Raw genomic sequence first — 18,197 nt, 5'->3', positions numbered from 1 at the left:
GGGGGAAGATAAAGAGGGACGGAGAAAAAGAGCGAGTGGGAATAATGACACAGAGACAGAGAGAAAGAAGGAAGAGAGAAAGAGAGAGAGAGAGAGAGAGAGAGAGAGAGAGAGAGAGAGAGAGAGAGAGGAAGAGAGGATTCGGAGGTTTGAGATTGAAAGTGAAAGTGAAAGTGAACGACTCCTACTCGTTCGTGCTGAGCACTGAGCAGGTAACTCCTAGTCTCCTACTAAGGGGGCAGTCCGGCTGAGTATGATTAATATTATTTCTACTCCGGAAGTTCTCACTGACTAGCCAGTTCACTAAGTCCTATCTAGTCTAGTTAGTAGTGTTATTCTGATTGCGGAGTCGTTTGTCTCCCGTTCCTGCGCCAGTAGTGGGCATCAACAGGCCGACTAGACCGTGGCTAGATAGTCCGGGACGGGAGGAAGCAAATTTCCAGGGGAAGAAGCATGAAAAGAGTCTATTATGGACATGGTCCAAGGATTAAAATAATCACAACCATGAGTATGACTGTTTCAACTTCATGCAGCGGGGATCTTCTTGAGAATTGGACTTCAATCGAGAGACATGCAGGAGATTTGACGATGTGGGTATAGGAGTAGAGAACTTGCTCAGCAATTACTTTGCTCCTTCTCCGTGGAAGAATAATCTACTCTCTATATTTTAGGAGGAGAATTGCTTCCAGAATTAACTAACTATCGATCTAACTACCGGTTGCCTGTCGGAACAATCACAATAATGGCTGAAACTGACAGATGATCCGATCCCTACCCATCGTCTGCCTGTCCCAAGTCAAACGTGCCCATCGAAGAATATCATGCTGTTCGCCTCTTTTTGCCGTGCAAAACACTCAGCTCCATTATTGCCCCCTCCCCTATTTCCGAGATCCACGCCTATGCTCCACGACCTGGTCTTTTTCTCCTCTAAAAAAAAAGGCTCACTTGTAGCCTACTAGCCTGAGGTGATTGATACAAAGGAAAAAGAATGGACACTTCGCTCACCGTATATCTAGATACCTGAATAATACTCCGTACATACTATGTACAACAGACTCGAGGATGGGAGCGAAATTATACTACTCCTCCGTCGATCCGTTTCACTTGTTGCTTCTGCTTCTGCATCGAGTCCGATTGGAATCAAGTCGACTCGGAGTCTTCGGGACAAACGGCCTCGGTGGCTGTCGACTATCGACTCTTGATACTGGGAGTCTGAGGGCCTGAGACATTGCATGGAGTACTGTGTAGTCTACTAACTTTTCGGGTTAACTAGTGAAATACTGAAATGGGGAAGGAATCCTGTCAGCCGTACATCACATTTGTTGGTGTTGTTATTATTATTATTGCGATTGCTATTATTACTGGCATCAGGGGTACATACATGCATACATAAAATAAACATCCACTCTGTTTACAGTCAAGAGCATGGCAGCAGAGACTAGGTAGAGTCATTTATTCCTCACCTCTGGCAGTAGTAAACTCTCCTGGATTCCGATCATCGCAATCCCCCCCGGGCCATCCGATTCCAAATCCAACCGACAAAGAGCACCCTATGAAGAATCGATTCAACGACGGATATCAACTGTCTATCCGGAACCAGATATTAAGAGTATATGGGGGATGATTCCAGCCGTGGTTCATAGCCCCGGAACCACTCTGTACTCTGTAGTAAGGAACCATGGGTAGATGGCACTCCAATCGGTTGGTTCTAGGCGGATCATAACCCTATGACATCCTTCCCAGCTCTCTACCTAGATACATCTCTACACTCAAGCAGTAACAGCCACTCCCATTATATCTATCTATCTACTGTATCTACGGAGTACAGACTACAGACAGACAGATGAATAACAGTACGCCCTGTCGATCACTGGTCCATCCCATGATCCCACCCCCGAACGTTTCACCATCCCAGCAGCTGGCTCCACTGGTCCACCTGCTCATCAGTCATCAGTCATTACCCTGTGACGAGTGCTTATGTAGGATGTATCAATTCTAGCGGAGTCGAAGCAGGGAAGAGGTTTTGTAGAGAGGAGGAATTAGATCCGGATAGTACTGCGTAGGAAATGCAGGAACACACTGTCCAGGACCAGGAGTCTATCGACGAAGCAGGAAATGAGTGGGCGCGAGCTTAGACGGGGGATTGGGTTGGGTTGAGTCTTTGGTGTTGGACTTGTGTTGGACTTGTGTTGCAGGCGACAGCGGTACCTACTTATCATCTACCATACTGTCTGTCAGCTCCATCCTTTTTCGATTATTGGGCTTGATCTCTCCAGAGAATTGATGATTTCATCACTCCTATCTACGGAGGATCTGCTGAGATTCTCATCTTTTCAAACAGATGTTCCCGTCCAGGCGATCAGCGAAAAACATACACCATCCCCGCCCGATCCACGCTGACGATCATCCCATACGGCACCCGTAGCACCGCCACATCCTGGATAAAGTCCAAATGGTTCTTCAACAGCTGCTGCTGCTGGAGACTAATCACCGTACTGCGCGGCAGCCGCCCGCCCCCGCCCTTCTTACTGCTGCTACCCTTGCCGCCCGTGCTGCTCGCCGCCGGAGGACTGGGGATGTGCTCCGTGGTCACCATCAGATTCGGCCCGGGCTGTGACAGCTCGTAGCGCGGCTTGCCCGCCACCCCGCCCTCCGACACGGCCTCCATCCCGCTGACAATCGCGGACAGCTCCGGGCGAGCGAGGTCCCAGAACCGGATCTTGCGGTCGCATCCGGCCGACACAATAAACCCGCACCGCGTGCTGTTGTCCTTGCCGTCCTCCGGGGAGTCGTATCCAACCGCGAACGCGCAGATGCCGGCCGGGGCGCTGGACGGCGAGGGCCCTGAGGACTCAATGGCCCCCGACAGCGGCCCTTCCGTACCGAACCGGCTGAGCATGCCCTCCGGCCGATCGCTCTCGACGAGCCAGGCCTCGTAGTCCCGGGAGCTGGGGTACGTCTTTTTGGCCGGGGTGTGGTCGGCGGGAGAGCCGCCATGTCCTCCATTGGGGAGCACGGCGCTGGCGCCCGGCGAATCGGCCTGATACACCTCGCGACAGCGGACTTTCTCGATATCCCACACCGTAATCTCATTGCCGTGACTGCCACTGCTCGAGGCACAGACCCATCGTCCGCGCCCCTTGGTGGGGTGAACCTGGAGCCTATGGATCGCACCGGAACCGGGAAGGCCCCACGCCTTCAACCGTACCCTAAACCGAAGGTCCCAGAGATCGAGGACGCCATGGGTGGTTCCTACGAGTAGCCAGTTGTGTCTCCGGTCACAGCAGAGAGTTGTCGGTGTTCCGTGGTGCACCGGATTTTGCAGAGAATACACGGGGAGCATGGTTTTCATGTCCAGAGCAAGGATGCGGCAAGTGTTGGTGGCAATCAGAAGCGTGGACTGTGCGTCAGAGCGGAAATGTTCAATCCAGGTCGCATACTCCACCGACCCGTCGTCAGCTGCCGGCAGCTGGTATTCCCGTACGCGCTGGAGCTTTCCATATCGCACCGTGTCATTGACATTGTGATAATCGACCTTGACAACATGCAAACTGCCATCGGTAGCACCACTTATAAACGTGTGTGTGTTCTCCACGAACGCCAGCGTCTTCACTTTGGCTTCGGCGCTGTGGCGATAGGTTTGCCGCGATCGAGGGGTGAGATTCTTTTCGAGCCGCGTAGTGTCCCAGATCTTCACACTGCCGTCATCCGAGGCCGTGATGAAGAAGGCGTGGTCGGGCGCCACCACAACCCGGTTGACAGGCCCACTGTGCTCGCCAAAAAGCGCGACCAGGCTCCCTTCTGGTTTCCATACTCGGTTTGCATCGTGGCCGTTGGCTTTCTTGATCGGCCGTCTGGCGTCTTCCTCTTTGACAAAGGGCCCCAGATCAAAAAGGTCGGTGGGATAATTCTCCGCGAAAACAGAATCCAAGAGTCTCAACACGACTGGATCGTTGCCCGCATAAGAATGGCTGGCATGGTACTGCTGCCGTTCGACATTCCCGCCCTGTCGCTCATGTGCCAGAGTCAACGCCGATGACTGTGGCTCCTGCCGCTGCGATGGCACATCAACCTTGCCAAATGCATTGGCTGAACTCATGCTTGTCTCGGCATATGCCTTGGACGAATCCTTACGATTGAGTAGGCTGATAGCACTGGGCTTCCGCTGCACGCCGCTTGCCAGGTGGTTGCCCTTTACCCCTGGACTCTCTGGATCAGTAGATGTCGACGGGCTATCTTGCCCAGAACGATGTCTGCCTTTCCCGTTTCTCCGTTCGGCATCGGAGCTAGGCGGCGATAGCGATCGTGAACCTGGTGCAACAGTTGGCGATAATATGACCGGCGACTGCGCAGGGGACTGTGCTGCTCGAGAATTGTCCCGAGCCTGCTGTCGGGGCGTGCTGATCGCGCTGTACGGGTGACTTCCCACCCTCAAATGTTTGCGACGCGACTGAGATGCCCCATCGATTGTCGTGGACGCATCCAAAAGCGCATCGGCAATAGTATGCGGCTTGCCCTCCCCTGTTGCTGCATCTTTAGGCTTAGGCACAGAAACACCGTGTGGCTTGATGTTTTGATTTTTGTCAAAAAACACAGTTTGAGGCGTAACATCATACTGGGTTAGAGCGATCACCTCGCTGAGTGAGGATTGCGCGTCGTCCAGGTCCTTAGCCTGGCGCAAAGACACCCCCCAGATATACCCTCTGAGTGCAAGTAATTTCGTATCTTCATCTGGTCCAAGCCCTATGTTCCTCAATCGGGATAACCAGCGCTCATCTTCCTCATTTTTAGGTTGCACATTGAGAGAGAGGCTTGAGTTCTTTGGTCCCCTAGGAAGACTGCGATCAGTGGCCCCTAAACTGAACACTTCATCCCGAGCCGTGGACTTCCAGAAAAGACCCTTCTCGGACTTCGAGGCCCAGACAAATGCTAGTTCATATACACTTCTTGAGAGAGGTTTCTTCAGAGCGTCGAGCAGTTTCTCTTCCGAAAATTCCACAATGGTCACTCTGAGAAACGGGCGAACAAGAGGACTCAGGATCGAGTATTTGTCGGCGATAGACAGGAGCTTGGAGCAATTATTGATGAAACACACAGCTGCCTCCCTTATCCACATGTTTGGGTGGATGAGGAAACGTACCACAATCTGGAGAATCTCCCATGTGGTCGATCGTTGAAAAAGGCCGAGCTCAGCCATGGCAGCAAGCGATCGGAGCACTCTCTCAACAACAAACTCCTCTGGCTCAGTCAGAGATTGAACCATCAAGGGCAATATGTACTGCTCAAGGCTTGTACTTCCGACGTAGGATGCCACTCCAACAACCGATTCGAAAAAGGCACATTTCAGAATCCAATCACGATCATTGAGGTAAGTATTCAAATGGCTCAGAATCACCTCGTTCGTCTTTAGATTGCCGAAAAAGACGCACAGACTGGGGACTGAGCTCAAAAAGGCACGACGGACAGACGCGTCAGTGTCAGTGAAAAGGGCTTTTGTATGATTCTCAAAGTACTCGAGAAGATCGACTCTGGCAACGTCGTAGAGATTATGGAAAGTAACATCCTCAGTCCATCTCGGCTCTGATCCAGCCGGGATGAGAGCTTGAAGACGAGTATCAGAGCGTAAAGCTTGGATCATATCCAGGAACCTCAATGAAGATTGCGCTAGAGAAGCGATGCACGAAGCGTACGCGGCGCGAACCATTGGGCTCGGATTTGAGCTCGATGTAGAGATGAAAGGTTGGAATCTTGGGAAGATGTACTCCGGGAAGAGATACGCATTGACAGGCGACACGACCTGAACCATCTCCAGTAGCTGTGCCAGAGCACGAATGGCAGCAACCTTCACCGTGTCTGTCTTATCATTGAGCAAAATCATGATGTAAGGTAAAACACGATCCAGCTTCGCCTCGTCGGATAGTCTCTCGGCAAAAGCAAGGAGAATATCGCAAGCCTTGACACGGGCAGATGCCCTGGCTGTATTGCGAAGACATGACACCACAAGCGTCAAGAAAATCAGGACCCCGTCGTCTGCTTGCATCTGAGACTTGGCAGCTTGGGGTCCGTAGTTGGGAAGGTCGAGTTGAATAGGAAATGCATTTCCGGTGAGTCTGGAGGTGCTGCGACTGGAACCATCTCTCACAGGTTTGGAAGATGCACTCAGAAAATAAGAAATCTTATCAAAGTCATAGTAGACTCTTTCTATCCTATCATCGGACTCATTTGCCAATTCCGCCCCTGCTTGCGCCCTGCCGGACATGGGGTCGGTCATCAGAGACATGTACTGATGCAGAAAGCTGTAGAAATATTCCGGAAAAGCCTTGTTTTTCCAGAAGTTCAAGTATTCTTCCGCCGAATATCTCGACTCTGGCTCAAGCTGGATCATGTGGAGTATCATTTCTCGGATTTGAGGGTCTTCAATCTTCACCAACTGGCTATGTTCCGGACTGTACTCGCCCTTGCGATATTTGTACATCTGACTCAGGGTAAAAATGGGCGCTTCTAGAAAAAGTTCCGCAATTACGCAGCCTGCACTGAATATATCCATGGCCCAGTTGACACGCCTATTCCCTGGCTCCTCGCCAGCCTCGAGGAATCGCTCAGGAGCCAGATAGCACGTTCGTCGCCCAGACGTATCGAAATAGAACGAGAAGTCCGCGGGATTGTCCTCAGGCAGAAATGTTGGCTTAAAAGATGAAGAAAAATCTGTGAGATACAGCCAATTCCATGAAGTCACTAGAACGTTTTCCGTCTTGATGTCGCCATGGAAAACATCCAGTGAATGACAGTCCCGAAGAGCGCACAAGAGCTGGAATGCAATCCATTTCTTCTCGATATCTTCGGGAAATGGCCGCGTACTGCCCACGTCAGAACAGTGCTGCTGGGCAAGAAGAAAGAGCTAATGCATACCTCATCCGGTCATAGAGGGAACTATGGATATATTGCCGGACTAGATAACCCGCAGTGCCAGTCTCAAGGATCCTTTGATGACTCAAAGCATTTGGGACATCGGCAAGTAATTTGCGCTCCCCTGGTACAGAGTGTCAGCATTTCATCGGACCTGTCCCAAAAACAAACTTACGAACGATGGCTTTGACATAGGGCTCCAGCTTCATGCTAGGATAAGGCTTCATGATCACCTTCACGAGAACGAGACCATTTTGCTGCCTTGCTCGAATACTCTTCGTAAATCTCCCACCGCCCATGGACTTCTCATACACCAAGTCTGATAGCTCGGGTACATCGATCCCCGCCGAACCCGTTGAAAGGGTGGTGAGGGAGTAGCCTTGCCCCATAGTGTTGCAACGGACTCATCTCAGAGGCGACGAAGAAGCACGAATTTCATCAATCATGGACAACTCAGTAGTTCAGTAGCGCTAGCAAGACAGGATTACGCAGTCTAAACATCGGCCTGTAATCCGAATGTCGAACGGATACACATGCATGTCATGGCACCTGTCGTTATCATGGAGGTTGGTTGATGGCTAATAGAAAGGTCACATGACATGCAGGCGGTGAAACAGCCGCATATGCCAAGAACTTCTGAAAGGCTGCAACATCGTCAAATCGTCGCGTCCATTGCTTGTTTTCCCAAGTCGGTCAGAATAATTGGGGCTCTTTTTTGGAGTCTGGCGAATGGCTGCTTCGAAACTTATCAAAAGGCTGAGCGCTAGTCACATAGGTCTTGCGATATGTCTGTCTACTGGATGATTTTGCACCTCTCGTAGACAACCATTACCTTAGCTCTCTACCTACCTTACTACTAAGTCCCGTCGAGACCTAGCACTTCCTGGTGTCCAATCAAATAGCTACACCTAGGAGACAGCTGGGCTGTCTTCTTTCGGTGTCATACGAATCAACCCAATAGATAATGATCGTGAGGATGATGATCTTCTGCAGCTCGACATTTGAAATCATTGATTAGGATATATGAGCCCCGCATCATGCTTCACTTCATGCAAGCTAAATGAAGGCCTGTTTGAACAGGAATCCCTTCACCGACACGACATAGGAATCACAACATTGACCTGGGTTCATTCGACTACTAAGGTCAACAAACCAACACGCGTTTTTCTGGGCTAAGATGGAACCAACAATCCCTTCTGGTCTACCAGCTAGAGATGCTATTGAGATTCCGATCATTGACGATAGCGAATCTCTTGCTGAAGTGATTCGAAAATTAGAAAAGTACATTTCACGCACTGTCCACTTCGCACGAATGGCAAATCTGACTTGAAATACCTCCAGTTATCTCGATCAGGCTGTCCCAGATGTCCTGTGCAATTTTGAGCAGCTGAGGTCTTCCCCCTATGGCCATACATTGAGGTTGCTCGTAAGCTCTTTGGCCGAGAACTCACACAACCGCTGGATCATCTCTGCTTTAATGTGAGTTAGCTCATTTACTCCTTTAGACGGGGAAAAGTTCTAAAAATTGCGGGCTAGGATCTTGAGATGGCGATTCAATAGTGAAGACAATGATTCCGATTGGGGTATGAATGAGGGCCGCGGCTATGCATGTGAATATGTTGCCTGGCAGTTTCTCTGTCACCTCACCCAGCGAGAGATGATATATTTTCTGCTCGAGGAGCTTCCATCACCCAAAAGAGATTTTGCGACGCTTTCTGAGGCCGAAAGAGGTGCGTCTGGACTTGGATCAGCTTCCCGCAAAGATCAAAACAATGAAACAGAAGGTGAACGAACTCCCTTATTGTTGAGTTCCTCGTCCTCACTGTATCGATTTTTCGGCGGTAAGACTCGCCGCAGCGGTTCTTATGTAGGAGATCAGGGGTCTCAAGGATCGCAAGGATCGCAAGGGTTTGACTATGACGTATATGAACTCGAGTCATTTTCCCTCTTCTTCGGCCTCAATGCTCTGGAGATCGCGACTATTGCTCAAGCTAAGAAGTTTCTGAGCCAAAAGGCAGTTCAAAGAGTGATAGACAATATCTGGAAGGGCGAGATTGTTTTCTGGGATACGCTAAGTGTACACTCGAAGAAGAAACCACAATTCTTTAACAAAAGGTAGGTCAGAGCAGTGGTGTGCCCAGCGACTGCTAATAACTTGGGTTGTTGTTACAGAACCGCAGATCCATACTCACGATTGCGAGTTCCGATCTATCGAAAAGCATTTGAAGCGGCCTTCTTTGTCTCGTTCTTGTTCCTATACTATGCGGTACTTGTCGAGAGAAAGCCTACTGGTATAGGCATCTTCGAGGCTCTGATGTACGTCTGGATAGTTGCCTTTGCCTACGATGAAATAAGCGGCATGGTCGATGCGGGGATGCTCTTCTATCAGATGGACTTCTGGAGTCTCTGGGACATAGCCATCATTGCCTTTGGACTTGCCTTTCTTGTTGCCCGTGAGTCCTGCGCCTCCCCCTGAATATCCACATAGACAAGGCGCCTTGCTTTCTTTTCATTATATTTTCAGCTGGGGTTGTATGTTAGAGGATAAGATGGCGTGCTGCAATTCAGCTGGATTATCTCATTGATCTTCTTTTGCAGGGATTATCGGCTTGGTCGAGGAAAGCGATTATATCACAGACCTCTCATTTGATATACTGTCCTTGGAGGCTTTGTTCCTGGTTCCAAGGCAAGTTCAGCTCTTGGCTGTCAAGATGTTCGTGACACACAACGTTCGGCTGACACACATTGTTGACAGAATTTGCTCGCTTGTGAGCTTGAATTCATACTTTGGAAGTCTAGTATGTCAAACCACCCCTTTCCATGCTTGGCAGTAATCTTCTGGAATGCATACTGATCAGCGTTTGTGCATAGATCCCTGTTTTGAAGGAGATGGTATGTTTCTCAGCTTCTCGGAGTGCGCGAGCCAGCGCAAGGCTGATTGATATGTTCTAGACCAAAGCGTTTTTCAGATTCCTCCCCGTGATTGTAGTTCTGTATATTGGTGAGTGGATACCGGTTTAGACCCTACTGCGAAGTGATTCATGTGAACTGAGCCTAACTCATTGACAGGGTTCCTCACGACATTCACCATGCTCGCCCGTGACCGACTGTCTCTGCAGCAAATGTCATGGATTTTGGTGAAAGTGTTCTTTGGGTATGGCGGTGAAGATCCCTACTTGTCGACCGCTAATTCCGTACTGACGGTGCGAGGCAGATCGAGTGTTTTAGGATTCGTGCGCATCTCCCCTGGCTACGTTGTACAAAAGTGTTCTTGATTGATGGTGGCTGAAACGATTGGCTATTAGGACATCGCATACGATGTAAGTTCGTTGCACCTAGTGGTTGTCATGCAGCGCTACTTGGGGTTCCGGGGGGTTTGGCAGAATCGGTTGGCCCTCGAGGAAAGATAGCTAATGCGCTAATTCTTAGATTTCCCCGATCTTTGGCTACAGTTTGATGTGAGTTTTATCTTTGATAGTTGATAGTTATTTGATCCATCTCTATCTACTGCGCCACAGGAACTATGAGCACATCGACCGCATATGGGTTCGATCACGTTCAATGCTGCTGAAGTGGCTGTGTCCCTGTGTTCCTGTCTCTTCTGATTTATTTTGTTTTTCTTTTTTCTTCTTTTTTATTTTATTTTATTTTATTTTTTGGGTTCTTGTTCGTTTCTTTCCCCCCGCTACTTCGGTTCTGCCCGTCGGCGTGGTTCCTTTCGGGACGCGGGTTTGGCGCAGCTTGACGCCTGGGACCAGTCGATCACGGTCAAGCCGCCTGCAATTCAATTCGCATGGAGTGAACGCGAGATGGCGGAAAGAAACAATTTACAGCATTGGCTAACATCTCATAATTCTTTTTTTTTTTTCTTTTTAGGATTTTATTCGTTTCGATGACCAATCTGTTGTTAATATCTTCTTTGGTCAGCTTGATGAGTATGAGTCTAGAAGGGGTACGTTCGCTTCCTACGTCGTCATGGCTGTAAGGGCCACAAATCATCTGCAGAGAGCTGACATGTCAACTTCATACAGGTCATGGCACATGCACGGGAAGAGTATCTTTTCCAGTTAGTAGAAGCGCGATCGCGCTAAGTGATTCGACCCCCCCCCCCAATTATGGAGTCTTGCTCATACAGGAACCATAGGTTATCAATCTACGTCTTGGAAAGCAGCAACTCTAGAAGGCTGACTTATTTTATGCCACCGTTGGTGAGTCAAAGCTGCGGCTCAATTGGGTGGTTATCCGCCGTACTGAACGGCGCAGAATCTCATTCCTCTGCTCTGCATTCGCCCCCTGAGGCTCTTCCTATCCGCAGAGCACATTCGCCGGGTCCGAATCATTCTCCTGCGAGCCACACATCTCCCATTTGTTGCCCTGATCTGGGCCTTTGAGGCTAGCCGCCGCTATGTCTCGCGGCGAAACACTCAACCACCCCCAACCCGGGCGTCTTTCAAGCCAGCCAGGCCAACGCACTTTCCTTTCCCGACGCATCATGCACCGCGCCGCGCCTCCACCGCCGGCGTTTCTCCCTTGGATTCTGACAAGCGAAAAGGAACCTCGCGTGCAGGACCGCATGTTGACGCCTGGGGGCTAGGAACGAGGCAGACTGGACGTGTCGACATCGCGGGTATGATCGACGAGGTGGAACAACTGCGCACGCAGGTGGAGCGCGTGGCCGCTACGGTGGCTTTCCACCAACGGAATCGACAGTAAAGCAGGCATCACATTAGGCACAAGCACAGAAATTAGAGAATAGATAGGGCGTTTATGTCATTTTGTCTGTACTGAGTGGGCTGCAGACGAACGGACCACAACCCACCGCCATAACCCCACGCACTTCTTGTTTTTTTTTTTTTTTAAATTACCCTGCTTGATATCGGTCTAACGGACTAGCGTGAGCACCGGCCACTACTTAGTACTGACAAGTCTGACAACTAATGATGTGACCTTGCTGATTATCGTTGCTTAGATAGAGCCTATGACAACCTAGTCAGGCAGTTATTATTAGACAGCAGATAGGTACGGCACCAGTGTGTTCCCTGTTCCCGACTCCCCCCCCCCCTTCCGTTAATGATGAACAGAACCGGCGTGCCTGAGTCATTCCCGTCCCTTGACGATTCTCCCGATTCTCCAGGATAGAGCTTCCTCATCACCGTCGACGTTGTCCTACCAACGCGTGACCTGTTCTCTCGGCTTCTAGATAGAAAATCAAGATATGAGTCAAAAGATCCTGGGGAAACTATCTCATGACATTCCATGATAGATTAAAAGGCCTGAGTCACTGAGCTGTAAATCGGTACCTAGGTACTACTCACGGTAGGATTAAGGTAGGCACCTGGCAGGTACATACAAACCAACCGGGTATAATATCAGATCCTATCATCGTCTCTATACTCCTCACCTGAGCCATGGTAGAATGGAACCTCCCCCAACAAAAATCAACCTGGATGCGGGAGCGAGATTAGGCAATGCCCCTCCATGGCCCCCTGTTGTTCCTGTTGTTCCTGTTGTTCCTGTTGTTCCTGTTGTTGCATACTCAGCAGGGGAAACGGGCGGTTTTGATTGCTCTTCGTCATGTCTTTGGGTTCTCATCACCAACACTGCTTCCATCTCATCTCTTCGATCACCGAGTATCATTCTCATCGTATCAATTATCCTCATCGATATCACCTCCATCTCCATTCGTCATCAATTTTACCAACAACCATCACCAACTGTCTTTGTTTTTTTTTTTTTTTTTAAACTTCTTTCTATCAACGTGAACCAACAGACAACATCATCTGCAGGCGTTCCCGGTCTCTTCACATCTCTGACTTTTTTTTTTTTTTTTTCTTTCTTTCTTCACGTCCCCCGTCTTCCCCCGTCCTAGTCTCCCGGATCCCCCATGGCGTGTGCCAATCACACCTGGCGACACGCACTGCTCCTTTGCCAAGCAAGGTACCAGACTGTCGGGACGCAACTAAACCTCTTTGATGCTCGTCGTGCAGCAGGAAAAAAAAAAACAAGATGGAAATGTGTGATCAACCGGCGATGATCGGGGAACTAGGTGGCAGTGGTTCTCCCCTGGTCTGTCTCGTCTGGTCTCTCGTCTCGTCTGCTGCCCCTCTCCTCTCCTGCTCCTGCTCCGTGACTCCGTTCTCTTCTCTCACTCATGGTCACTCTCCCCCAAAGAACAAAAAGGAGAAAAAAGAAAAGAAAAGAAAAGAAAAAAAAGTATAAAATAAATCCTAATAATAATAATAATCTACTAGCAGGAAGGACGCGGGAGCTCCGTGAGGGCGTTAGTTAGGTCTTCCGTGACTCCGTTCGTAACAGCTACGAGATTTGGGCTAACTCCTTCTTACTAGACTCTCCTAGAAGAAAAAAGGAAGAAACGCAGAAGAATGCAAAGCTGAAGCATCATAATTACGCCCATTTTTGGCCCGTCTGTCCTATCAACTGGCCCTTCTTTTCCCTTTTCCTGCAAACCCCAGTCTCATGGGTAAAGTACCTAGGTCACTAAGTAGATGGTTTTTCTCGCCCTGATCACCAATCCCTTTCTCTGCCCCCCTCTAGGTTCCTTCGGTCCTTTTCCTTTTTCTTTTCTCTCTTGTTTTTTTTTTATTTTTTTTTTATTATTATTATTATTTTGTATTATCATTATTTTATTATTATTATTATTATTTATTATTATTTGTGCTTGGATTTTAAATTCTATATTATTCTATCGTTTTTTTTTTTGAGAGAGGAGAGAGACAGACAGAGACAGACACAGAGAGAGAGAGACTGACAGAGCGAGTACTCGCTTCTTTTTCATTTCCAGACCCTGTCACTACTACTAACTTCTTAGGAAGACACTGCCTGCTCGGCCCCCAGTGGGTTGCCTGCTTCTCTCCATCCTTTCCCTCCTCTGTACACCCCTCTCTCCCAGTCTCCAGGGACATGGTAATCAAACTGGCAATTTGGGCTGATCACACCTTTTCGGCGCTAAGTCATTGTGCATAAGTCCCCATTGTTGTTACGCCTATCTGGAAGTTGCAGACATGGGCTGCAATGGTCAATCCGGCCCCGGTTCACTCCCAGCTAGACACTTCCCACACCACTATCCCTCCCACACACACCCACACCCTCCCCCCCCCCCCCTCCCCCCTTCACCAAAATCTCGTTTCTTCCTCCACCGCATTCTTCCTTCTCGTTGCATCCAAGTCTGCCTTGCCGACCCAGGCGTCAAGGTAACTCCTCTAGTTGACTCTACTGCGCCGATGCGGCGGAAAATCTACCCTCTCAAGCGTCATATGGCTGATTCTCCTGTGGTTCTCTCAGCCGCTACACATGTTCGCCACAAATATCACACTGCAACGGCGTTGCTGTTGAGTCAACCTTCTTTATATAGTGCGCGCATGACTCCGTCTTGGGCTTCAATCAAGTCATCCTTTTCCCCCTTCTGTATCGAGAACCCCGATTGTGAGGCTGCTCCAGAACGAACTCCACTGGTTGGGTTTGACAGGTCTTTATAACACCATCCTCCTCTCTCAATCGTGATCACCGGCTTCATCCACGGCAGCCCATCGCCACTCTGGATATGAATTGGATTCCGCAGCCCCCCGTCTCGGTCTATGTTCCTTCAACGTCCGAGGACGACGTGCTGATGATCGAGCCCGCCCCCTGTTATGTCCCTGAAGTCCAGGCTCATGCAAGCTATCCAAGCAGTACTCAACCAGACATCGGCCTCGGGATCACGTATAACGGGATGGAGACCCAATTCAGTCAATTGGGCTTCTGCTCCGGTCCAGAATCGGTCCCGCTGTCAACAGCCGATTGGTCTGACCAACTGATGCCATCCGTCTTTAATCCTTCGCTTGAAGTCAACACCTTATCCGCTGGCCCTTGCTACGACTCATTCGGTGCCCCCCATGACGTTTCCGCCTCGCCTCTTAGCCTGTACAGTCCGCAAACGTTAAGTGCGTCTCCAAGTTACTGTTCCACTCTGGACATGGGGAATCAGGATAAAATGGGTTGTCAGCCATCGCATATGTGGCCAAGCACTCCTTGCTCGGATACTGCCACTTTTCTGGAGGGTTGGTGCGAGGTGAAAGAGGAGCCGGAGGATTGTGCAGACCCGCTGCTCTTTGCGGACTCAAGCATAGTGACGGGATTGCAAATGTCAACCTCCATTCCTCAGCTGATGGTGAGCAACGCCTCTTCGGGGCTTGCGTCTTCTGATGCAGAGGGGTTGGATCCTTTGATGAATTCTGACCATACGGTAAAAGGCTGTGTTCAATACGATCAGGAGGCGGTGTCTCCCCGAAACGAAGACCACATGGTCCCGGTAAACGATAAGCCATCGCCCAAATTGCCATCGGCTAGCGGTCTGGTCTGTACCTTGTGCGGTATGCGCTTCACTCGGCGCTCAAACTGCCGGGAGCATATAAAGCGGCACGACCCTAGTAGCAGGAAGCAGCATCCATGCGACGTGTGTGGGAAGTCGTTTGGCAGGAGGACGGACCTCAAGAGACATGTAGACAGTGTAAGATGCCCTCCTTGTTTCTGTTCCCATGATGAATCGATTGCTAATGTGTTGTGAAGATCCACCATGGTCTGCGAAATTTCGGTTGTGACCAGTGCGAGCGTCGCTTTAGTCGACAGGATACGTTGTCCAGGTGAGTTGCATGAAGATCTCTGCATTATTTTTGTCTCATTTCTAACATGTACGCTGTCTATAGACATAAAGCCGATGGTTGTCGCCGCAAACCTCGAAAGTCCAATCCCAAGAGCAAAGAAACCACCGAGCTGGCCCAGCCTGTCCCTTCGCCCTCACCAAACCTGCATTCCTACAGTGAGCAAACAACACGGAAACGCGGATCCAATAATGAAAGATTTTGAAATTCGATATACGATACCCCCGAGGAGATACATCATGACCAGACCATGCGGACTGCGTTGATCGCAGCATGCTGGTTGCCTACACCCGTTCCGAATCCTTCCTGGGAGGGATTCGCGGACACGAACGACTGATATTGCATACGTACCTTATAGAAAAACGAATACCCCTGAGCATGTGATTTGAGCATTGGGTGGCTGTCTTATATATTATGTTTTCGACCTCGCGCAAGCGACAATAGCATCAAACCCCGAGAATGATCGGCGTTTCCTTTTTTTTTTGTGTGTGTGTGTGTGTGTGTGTTTCTCTTTCTTCTCTCGTTGGTCTTTTCTTCATTGTTATCGATCTATGAGTCGCACCTGGTTGTGTGATCTTTCCTTGAGTTATAGCATTCTTGTTGATCTGTCGCATGTATCAGCATATAGCATGTCAAGAATAGAGAATGAGTGGTTTCCACCACAAACACGCGCGTACCCGGATCTACAACTTTAAACCTAATGTCCTATTCACCTTGCAAGGACTATTTGTGAGCCTGTTATCCTCGAGGTGTTGGTCAACTCGGCCCAGGCTCGCTTCGCCCTCCCTAGTAGCTAGAGCTGCGATATAGCCAGGTACTGCGCTACCGGCCTATTTCCTAGATATTATCTAGACTGCCTTCATAAGTCCTCCGTCCGTCATTCTTTGTAGTTCGTACACGTCTCTAAGTACAGACTACGAATAGTCCCTCCATACAGTACGAAAAAAAAAAAAATATTAGCACCTCACAACCAGACCACCCGCAAGCCGCCCAGCCGCCCAGCGTCCACGACTCCACCGTCACAGACCCTGACTGGCCAACCCTCATTCCTAATCGCGATTAGGCCACCGACGGCTCGGTGACAAGACCGACAGGATCGCCCGGAGACCCTCCCCTCCCGTCCCACCTCGTTCATACCTACTCTGTAGTTAACTAGTTCTCCCAGCCCCCGGCCCCGAAGTTGGAGACAGCGAACGAAATCCAACAGTGTGATAGTTGCGTTAAATGCATTCCGGCGCTCGGCTTTCATCTCATCTCATCTCCTTCTGGCTTCTGGTCTCTCCCCTTTGGACTTTGGAGGCCGAGGCTACAGTCAATCACGCCCATTCAGGGGGCCGGGCCCCCGCGCGAGGCGCGATTGTCAGTTCAATGGCGGCGGCTGCTGCGTGCTGCGTGCTGCGTCGAGTGGTGCCTGTTACTTCGTGGTGGCCTGTTTCGATCTCAACGTCGGACTCGCGGAACGGTGGACGTGTCTTCCCCCCCCCCGGCGCTTTGGTGCTTTACGGCCCCTGATAAGCGCGGTTCGGTTGGACTCGGTTGGTTGGTTGGTTGATGATTCTTTCTCCCTGGGATGGGGACGCTGTTGCTTTTCGCCTACTTGGATGATTTATCTAGTCTACTGCCGTGGTACCTGGATTTCGGTTTCGGGGTGGAGTTATTGAGGATGTTAGTTTTGTTCAGGGGTTATTATAGATGGGCGGGGAAGGACGGTTGGGGAAGTTGTTATCTACGCAGGTACTGAGCGTAGCAATATCTAGCAGAATAATGGCAGTGTACGCTGCAAGTATTTGAGGCTTGTGGGATTGAAGAAGATGCGAAACTGAAACTGAAAGGCTACTGAAACTATTCGATCATTAAGCTTGAACTAACTGACTAGTTACCAGGTAGACAAGTCTATGGCAGAGACAGGTTCTTTGTAGAATTGTAGTTTCGTACTACTATCTCACATGGGGATACAGTCACACACACTCTCTCTGTACTTGATGCTCATCATTGCCAAGTACGAGATACATAGGTACGGGTAATCTCTCCACTCTCATGCATTAAAACAAGAACATCAAAAAGCACTGACAGCTGGAGTTATCATCCTCCGGACAGTATCTAGTCCGTACAGTAAGTCCAGCAGTACACAGACCACCCCCTTCCTCCAGACCCAGCACAGACTGCAGAGCGGACAAATCGACCGATCACCTCTCCCGGGCAATCGGCATGGAATACGGGACCTCCCAGCTCCTGAAGATGATTCTCCCGGGCACGCATGCAGAACCGAAGAGACTCCTCCAGTCCTTGCAGCTGTCACCCACTCATTTTCGGGCGGGAAGATAGATGGTCATATTATTTGCAGCTCGAACTTTGTACATGTTCCTAGATTCATTCTATTATATTATTATTGATGTGGTTGCAACCATGGAAACCGGACGTTGGAGTCAATGAGAATACCGTCCTCCGAGCGTTGATTGAGCCCCCGGACTAACTAGCTACTGGTTCTATTTCTGCTAGGAGACTTGGCTCCACCTTGACTGACTACTGCTGCGTACACAGTAGGTAGATACTACTCCGTACTGTAGTTGCTTTTTTTTTTTTTTTTTTTTTTTTATTAAATTCTTTGACAGGTGACTCGGGTTGGTGACAATG

General features: G+C 49.8%; 4 protein-coding genes across 4 annotated transcripts in view, besides 13 other annotated features; 3 read left to right on the top strand and 1 right to left on the bottom strand.

Annotated features, from left to right (window-relative positions):
* ACLA_084860 (uncharacterized protein) overlaps positions 1-208 on the top strand; it is a gene marked incomplete at both ends in the record, with an annotated part of 708 nt that extends 500 nt beyond the window's left edge. Inside the window, one exon of the mRNA XM_001268216.1 lies at positions 1-208. This exon is cut by the window's left edge and continues 142 nt beyond it. Coding sequence (XP_001268217.1) covers positions 1-208 — 208 coding nt within the window.
* Positions 52-138: a microsatellite.
* Positions 53-138: a microsatellite.
* Positions 209-1,319: 1,111 nt separating the features above from the next.
* Positions 1,320-1,363: a microsatellite.
* Positions 1,364-2,165: 802 nt separating this feature from the next.
* Positions 2,166-2,192: a microsatellite.
* Positions 2,193-2,359: 167 nt separating this feature from the next.
* Positions 2,360-7,295, bottom strand: ACLA_084850 (ubiquitin-binding serine/threonine protein kinase VPS15; the record flags this gene model as incomplete). The annotated part of the gene is made up of 3 exons (XM_001268215.1): positions 2,360-6,857; positions 6,910-7,030; positions 7,082-7,295. 3 exons carry the CDS (start codon positions 7,293-7,295, stop codon positions 2,360-2,362), a joined length of 4,833 nt encoding a protein of 1,610 aa, XP_001268216.1.
* Positions 7,296-8,083: 788 nt separating this feature from the next.
* ACLA_084840 (uncharacterized protein) lies at positions 8,084-9,740 on the top strand (the record flags this gene model as incomplete). The annotated part of the gene is made up of 5 exons (XM_001268214.1): positions 8,084-8,187; positions 8,248-8,385; positions 8,443-9,021; positions 9,079-9,359; positions 9,505-9,740. The coding sequence occupies 5 exons, from the start codon at positions 8,084-8,086 to the stop codon at positions 9,738-9,740; spliced, it is 1,338 nt and encodes a 445-aa protein (XP_001268215.1).
* Positions 9,741-12,392: 2,652 nt separating this feature from the next.
* Positions 12,393-12,436: a microsatellite.
* Positions 12,394-12,437: a microsatellite.
* Positions 12,438-12,720: 283 nt separating this feature from the next.
* Positions 12,721-12,748: a microsatellite.
* A 333-nt stretch (positions 12,749-13,081) lies between these two features.
* Positions 13,082-13,119: a microsatellite.
* Positions 13,093-13,120: a microsatellite.
* A 397-nt stretch (positions 13,121-13,517) lies between these two features.
* Positions 13,518-13,580: a microsatellite.
* Positions 13,519-13,580: a microsatellite.
* An 887-nt stretch (positions 13,581-14,467) lies between these two features.
* ACLA_084830 (putative C2H2 finger domain protein (Ezf)) lies at positions 14,468-15,768 on the top strand (the record flags this gene model as incomplete). The annotated part of the gene is made up of 3 exons (XM_001268213.1): positions 14,468-15,412; positions 15,472-15,545; positions 15,609-15,768. The coding sequence occupies 3 exons, from the start codon at positions 14,468-14,470 to the stop codon at positions 15,766-15,768; spliced, it is 1,179 nt and encodes a 392-aa protein (XP_001268214.1).
* Positions 15,769-16,046: 278 nt separating this feature from the next.
* Positions 16,047-16,069: a microsatellite.
* Positions 16,070-18,134: 2,065 nt separating this feature from the next.
* Positions 18,135-18,158: a microsatellite.
* Positions 18,159-18,197: the final 39 nt, after the last annotated feature.

Source organism: Aspergillus clavatus, genomic scaffold, assembly GCF_000002715.2.
Source record: "Aspergillus clavatus NRRL 1 1099423829806 genomic scaffold, whole genome shotgun sequence".
NCBI classification, from domain to species: Eukaryota; Fungi; Ascomycota; class Eurotiomycetes; order Eurotiales; family Aspergillaceae; genus Aspergillus; species Aspergillus clavatus.
Note: the sequence above shows the minus strand (reverse complement) of the source record. Positions and strands in the feature narration are given on the sequence as shown.